Consider the following 8,750-nt stretch of genomic DNA (forward strand, 5'->3'; position numbering starts at 1 on the left):
TGATTATGGGTTGCTCCAATTTTTTTTTGAAATTTCTCTCATTCACCTCTCTTTCCTCTCTCTTTCCTCTTCTTCCTTCCCTCTCTCTTTCACTTCTCATAAAAACCTTTGTTTTACAATCTACATTTTCTATGCATTTAAAGTGCACAATCTGCCTCTCTCTTCCTATTGACTCTTTTTCTTTCTTTAAATTCCCACCTCATCTTCCCAGGAGTTTTCACTAGGATACAAAACAGAGTATTCATAAATTCAAGAAACAGGGGAGTTAAGGAAAATGCTGAGGTTCTATTATTATTTTTTTTTTCTTTTCTCTTTTTCTTTCACTTTCTTTCTTCTTCTTTTTTTCCCCTTCATTTTTGACATACCTCAGTTAACAATAGAACTTAGCGAATAATAATGGAAAACAATTATTGAAGAAAAAGCTTAATATAATAATTTATAATATACGAGAAAATTGGTAATTTTTAGCCCATGGACAAGGAGCTTCATTTTAAGAGCTACAATTTTTGCATGCTTTTCTACTAAGAACAATCCATTATAACAAGATAAAAAAAAAAAAAGGCAAATTTGCACAGTATGAAATAATATAGAATAAGGGATACTGTCAACATATATACTATTTTGGTTTTAGCTTTTCATTAATTAATATCAATAAACAAAATTCAACATTGTTGATATTGAAATTATATACCAAATTTGATTTGTGAGGCTTTTATTAACATCTATAGAGAGAATTGTTGTTTTAAGAAATTTGGATATTCCTTAATGTCTGTTAGTAACATGATCTATATCTGCTTAACTTGATCATTTTTTAGTTGATTTATGGTTTAATTTTTGTTAAGAGATTCAATGGACCAAAAATTTTATTAAGGATTTAAGTGAATTTTTCAAAATTCGTCAGGAGTTTAAAGAGGTCTTTTGCCAACAATAAAAAATAAGTTATAAAGTATTTTTTTTTATAAAAAATAGTTTCTAAATATAAGTTTGGTTTAATTTTATTTAGAATTTAATTGAATTTCATATAATTTTATAAAATAGAATTGAATCAAACACTATATAAGTAATCAACATACCTCTTGTGTATACAAATTCTGTAATGTTATTGCCACTCAAGTCCAATGCCACTGGCTTGCTTTTGTTCAATTCTAATTTAATAAGAAGGCAAAAATAATTATATAACTACAAAATTTTTACGATCAAATTGTGAAAAAATAAAAAGAAAAAAATAAAAAAATAAAAAATAATATATAACCTTTGAAATTTTATGGTCCTTTCAATTGATTATATTTTAAATCTAAATATTTGAGAGATGAAAGTCTAGCGAGTGATGATAAAAGACTGATATTAATATGATTATAATCTAAATCAAGGTACTCCAAATTGCTCAGTTTCAGTAATTCCTCACTATCTATAAAAGTTATTATTTGCTTATAGCTAATTTTTAAAAAAAAATTATGAAAGAAGTAAAAGATAAATTCCTACCATTTGAAGATATGAAGCCTTCAATTGCATTATTTCATAAACCCAAGTCCTCCAAACTTATTAGATGATTGAGCTCTGTTGAATAATATAGAAATGGTATTTTTGTATGAGATAATGATGATTACAGCAGTCTACGTTTACCCAACTACAACAGTCAGCAGTTATACCCCAAACAGACATAAAAGAAGAAGAAGAAGAATTGAAATGAGATTTGATTTGCAACAGAGCAATTCTCTCATTCTCCAAACATCCATCAGAGCACCAACTCTCTTTTAATAATAAAATCATCATCACCATTATCCAACACTCCTTCATTATGATCTCTTGCATCCCAATACATAAATGCTTTCACCTTTTATAGGCAGATCCCAGCCCAATGAGAACCATTCCTAGAATGCCGTATTGTTTGGTTTTAATTACAAGTCATGAATTAATTTTGAATCAATTAGTACTATCATTTTCTTTGAATCAATTATGCAAGTTGTAAGACTTCTCTATGCGACGAGATTCCATCCTACTAAAAGGGACTGTTAATTATTTTATTTTATATAATCTTTTAAAAATAACCAAATTTGAATAAAATTGAGAATTTAATTAGGAGTTAATTCAATAATTTTTTAAATATAAGTTATTTTCCGTAAATAAATAAAATTTTAATTTATTTATTTTTAAATCAAAACTCTTTAAATAACTTACTCACCTAACCCTATTTCATAAAAGAGCTGTTTAAATCCTATTTCATATAAAAGCTGTTTAAACTAAGTTTTAATATATTTTATAAATTCTGAACTGTGAAGTATAAAAAGAATTAAGATATTTTTTTAATATTACATGTTACTGAAGAAATATGTAGGGATTTTATTAAGAAAATTTTCGCAAGCTCAATTTGGAGGCAAATATAGTAAAGGAAATGTACAATTTACATTATTCATTGATGTTGAAAGTAAAAGTAAATTTTTTAAGTAAATTTTTTAAAATTTACCAGGAGTTTAAATTTTAAAGGAATGCTTCCAGTCATATTATTGTGGCTAAGATCTAACACAACCAATGGAAGGCAATCGAAAAATGCATCTTCTAATGATCCTTGAAGCTGATTTCTAGACAAATGAACTCCTATCATATTTGAACAGCTAAAATCAGAGGGTAGACTTCCAGAAATATGATTGTTGGATAAATCTAAAATTTGCAATAGGCTCATATTTCGAAATGAAGAAGGAATGCTACCATTGAAATCATTTTTAGACAAGTCTACCAATTTCAATCTCGGAAAATGTGTTCCAATATCTAGTGGAATAATTCCGTGGAAGAGATTATCTGAGATATCTAAAACTGACAAATTCAAATGGAAATGAAACGGTAATTGAAGAGGCCCTGAGAGGGAATTGTTATTTAAGTAAAACGCTTCTAGTTTTGTGTTGTTTTGTAACAACCAATATGGAAATCTTCCTCTCAATTTCAAGCTCTGCAGACTGGCTACTCGTAGGTTATGCTGGTAATAAAGGAATTTGGGAAATGCTTCAATGCATGCATAACCATCTATATAAAGAGTCTCTAGTTGAAATATTGGGGTCAAATTTTGTTCGGTTTTTTCTCCATATATTTCATTGTTACCCCAACTTTCAAAGTGTTTGAGCTTTGAATGGTTGAAAAATGGACTCAACGAAATTGGAATTTGAAAAAGATTGTTTGAGAGATCCAAATATTCGAGATTTGTTAAATCCCTAAGTGGAGATAAAGAGATGTTTCCAACAAAATTATTGGAAGAGAGATCTAACGATTGAAGAGATGTCATGTTAGCCAGACATGAAGGCAAACTACTACTGATGTCATTATAGGAAATATCTAACTCTTGAAGTTGTTTTAATTTGCACACACCTGTAAATTCATTTGCAAAAGTTTTAGCCAGAATCTCCAAAATGAAATAAATCTCAAATAAAGAGAGATTAATATTAATTTTACCTTGGTTTAGAAACTTCGTATCATTAAGTCCACTGCAACCACGCAATGATAATTTCTTAAGGGAAGACATTGCACCAATTTTTTGTAGAAAGTTGTCATTGATGATCGAAAAATTCAAGTTTAAATCTTCCAAATCCTCCAGATAAGGCAAGCCTATCAAATAGGGAAAATACGAAATATAATCTTTTGGTAATCTTCATCAAGTTTAAATAAACGCAAAACTAATTATTTGTTAAAATTTAACACAAAAATATAATTAGAAAATGTATTTTTTAAAAAAATTATATAATTAATAAAGCCAAATATTTCTAATTTGCTAGAATTATACCTAATGTCTACATTAAATTTAAAAAATGCAGAGTAAATTATGATGTAATCCTTTGTTTTTGATAGAATCTATAACTTCAAAATTTAAATATGTGAACATAAACATTTAGAGTTTTAATGAAATATATCTTTTGAAATTAAATAGTGGAAAAATAATTATAATAATAAAGTAATTAGCTTACCTTGATGGAGAATTGCTCCTTCGAATTTACATGACACCAGAGATAGATTTTTAAGGTGGCTAAATGCTCCCAATGATTCCAATAACTTGCTTCCTTTTGTTATGTTCATATCATCTAAATACAGCTCACTTATATTGTTTGAAGCCCTTATTTCTGCAAGTAATTACAAAAAAAAAAAAAAATCATCCATTTCATTGATAGCCAACAATAAAAGCAAAATCCAAAAATTAAGAATTTAAAACATGTAAATGAAAATAAAAAAATAAAATAAAAGTTGGTGTTGAATAATTAATAGTAAAATTTATTATGTATACATTAAATTAAATGATTCTTTATTTTATTATATGTTATAAAATAAAAAATACACGATAAAATTTTTTATATAATTTTAATATATTAAAATTATTTTTAAGTATTTTCGAATATTAATATTAAAGTTAACTAAACTTACTTTAATAATTATTTATAAAATATATAAAATTATTAGTTGCAGTAAAATATTATTATTATTTTTCTTATGTTAGTCCCGATTCAACATTATTATTATTATTTTTCTTTCATCTTTGAATCTCTATTAATTTAATATCAAGCCAAGTTAAAAAAAGAATTAATAAAAATTAAATACTTCATATTGATATTAACGGATAAAAGAAATAAAAAAAATTATAATGAAATTTAATCTTATTTTTCATAATTCTTTTATTTTAAATTTTCTTTTTCCTAAATGAATATTATTTTGAATAATATTTAACAAACAATAAACAAAAGGTTAAGTTATGTAAATATATTAATTGTGAAATGTATACTTCATATTGATATTAGCGGATAAAAGAAATAAAAAAAATTATAATGAAATTTAATCTTATTTTTCATAATTCTTTTATTTTAAATCTTATTTTTCCTAAATAAATATTATTTTGAAAAATAATATTATATTATTAAATGTGAATTATAATATGAAAAATAATCTTAATAAATTATTTTTAATATAATAAGTAATTTAATTCTATTAAATTTAAAATTAATAACATATTCACTTGTACAATATTATAAATATTTTTTTACTTTAAATAAAGATTGTAATAAAAATTTTTATAATATTAAATAAATTAATTTTATAATTATTAAATATCATATATTATGAAATAAAATATATAAAAATCATAACTATATTAATATTTATATTATTTTTAATTTATTTAAAAAATATTTTTTAATTAACGTAATATAAATAAAATTTAATTAGAAATTAAAAATATTATTTATTTTGGTTCAATTACAGCTGATTTAGTTGTTATATTACGTAATATGGTGTTATTTGTCAGATAAAATTATTTTAATATTAAAAAAATTAAATTAATTTTTATAAGTAAAAATATTGTATTTATATATATACATATTCGGTAATATAAAATTTTTTAATAATAAAAGAAATAAAATAAGCGTATATATAAAAATAAAGAGTCAGTTCAACCACTTGACTGCTTTTGGACAAAACTCTAAATTTATAATTTTAACAACCATTAAAGAGTTTTTCTGAATGAAACTTAATTACTTCAATTATAATTTAATTCGATAATAATTATTTATTATCATAATAATTTTAATATTTTATTTAAATATTTTTAAATTTAAATTTTCAAATATTTTTTTATAAAAAAATAATTTATTTGAAATTCTTTCATACATTTTTAATAAGATTATTCATTTAAATATTTTTTAAGTATTTAAATAATAATAAAATTACTAATATTTAAATTAAAATAACCTCTTTAGTATCTTATTTTTTTTAAATTATTAATTTGTTGAAAAACATTTCAATTTGTATTTTGTAAATTTGAATTTATTATTTAATATTTTAATATTATGATAATTATTTTTAATATTTTTAAATAATATTTAAGTTTGTTATTTTAATAATCGTATATGAAAATTTAATTATTATTAAAATATATCAAGGTTAAAAAATTTTAAAATAATAATTATTAAAATATATTTAAATAATAATTAATTATCAAATAAAATTAATTAAACTCAAAAAATTAACAATTAATAATATGATATGACGATAATTATTTTAATATTTAAACTTATTATTTTAATAGCCTTATCTCAAAAAAATTATTTTAAATATTATCAAAATTATTAATTTTAATAATTATCCTACATATTTATTAAATAAAATTAATTAAATTTATAAATAAAAAATTTAAACATGCATTAATTCTAAATGATAAAAATTTAAAATCATTTTGTACGATATATATGAATAATTATTAATTTAAAATTATTTAAATAATAAAATAATTATTTATTTGAAAATTTAAATTTAATTGTAAATAACTAAATAAGATCATGATAAAACCGACGCTTCTTTCTATATATATAAATTATAAATTGAAGCATAATAATGAAACAAACACTTAAACTGATATTGACGGTAGGCAAAATTTAGCTATTTTTATATTATAAAATTATATAAAGTTTCTATTTATTTAAATTTATTATTATGAAATTTTATTATAAAATATTATTATTTTAATTTTATTTAAATATTTCAAAATAATTTTTTAAAAATGTTACGTATTAAAATTTAATTACTTATAAAAATATCAAACTACTAATTATGATAATATATTATTATGAGTTTTAATTTTATAATATATAAATAAATATTTATGTAATAGTATATACTTGACTTTGATCTAACTGAATTTTAAATCTGTAATTACCCTTTATTTTTCATTGATTTAATGTTTTATATTTTATGCATTTAATTTGAATAAGAATTAAAATTTAATTCTATGGAATTGGTTATAAATAAAATTAATTCCTATTAAATTTGATGAAATTTAAAATAAATTCCACAAAATTTATACAGTAACATCTTTTAGATTAAAATACTCTTCCTAAATAATTTTCTCTCAATAATTTGTGCTTTATACTTTATTAATTATAAAAGATAAAAACTATGAAATTAGTTTTATATTTATCTACTATTATTATATATTGATAATTATATACTATATATATTTTTTAATTTTATAATATTTAAGTTTATTTTCTCAAATCAGTAAGGCTATTTATTTTATTATGTAAACCATCAAATCAAGAAAATTTATTTTAAATTTATTAATACATTTTTAATGAGCTTTTTTTTTATTAATTGTTATAAACTTATTAAATATAAAATCTGTTGATAGAGTGTAACCTTTTAATTTTACTCTAAAGGGTAATTTAGAAATGAAAAGATAAGTTATGTGGAATTTAATTGAATTTTATATTTTAAATTATGTCATACTAAATAATGAAATTCATTTCAAATGAATTTTATTTAAAATTTAAATGAATTTCATATAATTTTGTAAGATAGAATTGAACCAAACACTATATAAGTAATCAACATACCTCTTGAGTCTACAAATTTTGTAATGTTATTGCCACTCAAGTCCAATGTCACTAGCTTGCTTTTGCCCAATTCTAATTTAATAAGAAAGCAAAAATAATTATATAACTATAAAATTTACGATCAAATCATGAAAAATAAAAAAGAAAAAGAATAGAAAAATAAAAAATAATATCTAACCTTTGAAATTGAATGGTCCTTCCAATTGATTATATTCTAAATCTAAATAGCTGAGAGATGGAAGTCTAGTGAGTGGTGATAAAAGGCTGATATTAACATGATTAGACCTTAAAGAAAGGTACTCCAAATTGCTCAGTTAAATCGATTCGTGCAATAAATTCGTGCATTAAATTGTACAAGTTAACTTGTAAAGGTACTTCATTACCTGTACAAGTTATTATTTGCTTATACCTAATTTAAGAAAAATAATGATGAAAGAAGTAAAAGATAAATTCCTACCATTTGAAGATATGAAGCCTTCAATTGCATTAAATGATAAATACAACTCCTTCAAACTTATTAGATGATTGAACTCTGTTGAATAATATAGAAATGGCATTTTTGTATGAGATAATGATGATGACAGCAATGAATAAGGAGGGTAGAAAATCAAGCTCTGTTACCTTCAATGTTAATTATCCCTTTCAATCTATTTGCTTCTAGATATAAATATTTTAAAGATGAAAGACCACTTAGAGATGATAAGATGCTTTTGTGGAAACTGTTTTCAGTTAAATAAAGAACCTCCAAATTGCCAAATTTATTAAATAAATAAATTTAACCTTTCAAAACCTGCAAAAAGAATGTAGTTATAACATTTAACAAATTTATTAAATAAATAAAGGGAAAAAAAAAGCTAATTAAGTGAATTTCAATTGAATTTCAAATGTTAAAATAGATTGACCTTCATTCTTGATGCAACCAGCTATATTATTTCCCCACAGGGAAAGAGAATTCAATTGCTGGAAGGGAAGAAACAAAGAAGCATTTAGATACCAATAATCTCCTTCTGTGCTTCTTACATCATCAAGAGAGAGTTTGACAACATGCCCTGTGGTGGAGTTGCAGCCTACACGTACCCAACTACAACAGTCAGCAGTTATACCCCAAGCAGACATAAAAGAAGAAGAAGAATTGAAATGAGATTTGATTTGCAACAGAGCAAGTCTCTCATTCTCCAGACATCCATCACAGCACCAACTCTCTTTTAATAATAAAATCATCATCACCATTATCCAACACTCCTTCATTATGATCTCTTGCATCCCAATACATAAATGCTTTCACCTTTTATAGGCAGATCCCAGCCCAATGGGACCCATTCCGTATTGTTTGGTTTTAATTACAAGTCATGAATTAATTTTGAATCAATTCGTTCTATCATTTTCTCTGAG

At 22.6% G+C, this 8,750-nt stretch overlaps 1 protein-coding gene and 1 long non-coding RNA gene across 2 annotated transcripts; both read right to left on the reverse strand.

The window, feature by feature from the left end:
• Positions 1 to 1,735: 1,735 nt before the first annotated feature.
• LOC110617843 (receptor-like protein 1) lies at positions 1,736 to 3,511 on the reverse strand. The gene is made up of 3 exons (XM_021760849.1): positions 3,442 to 3,511; positions 2,465 to 3,357; positions 1,736 to 1,834 (listed from the first exon to the last, which is right to left on the reverse strand). The coding sequence occupies exons 1-3, from the start codon at positions 3,509 to 3,511 to the stop codon at positions 1,736 to 1,738; spliced, it is 1,062 nt and encodes a 353-aa protein (XP_021616541.1).
• Positions 3,512 to 3,902: 391 nt separating this feature from the next.
• Positions 3,903 to 7,656, reverse strand: LOC122723784. Its single transcript, XR_006350938.1, has 3 exons — positions 7,537 to 7,656; positions 7,359 to 7,430; positions 3,903 to 4,103 (listed from the first exon to the last, which is right to left on the reverse strand). It is a non-coding gene; the product is annotated as an uncharacterized LOC122723784 (long non-coding RNA).
• Between the last annotated feature and the right edge of the window lie 1,094 nt (positions 7,657 to 8,750).

The sequence above is a fragment of the Manihot esculenta genome, chromosome 6 (genome assembly GCF_001659605.2).
Source record: "Manihot esculenta cultivar AM560-2 chromosome 6, M.esculenta_v8, whole genome shotgun sequence".
Taxonomy (NCBI): Eukaryota; Viridiplantae; Streptophyta; class Magnoliopsida; order Malpighiales; family Euphorbiaceae; genus Manihot; species Manihot esculenta.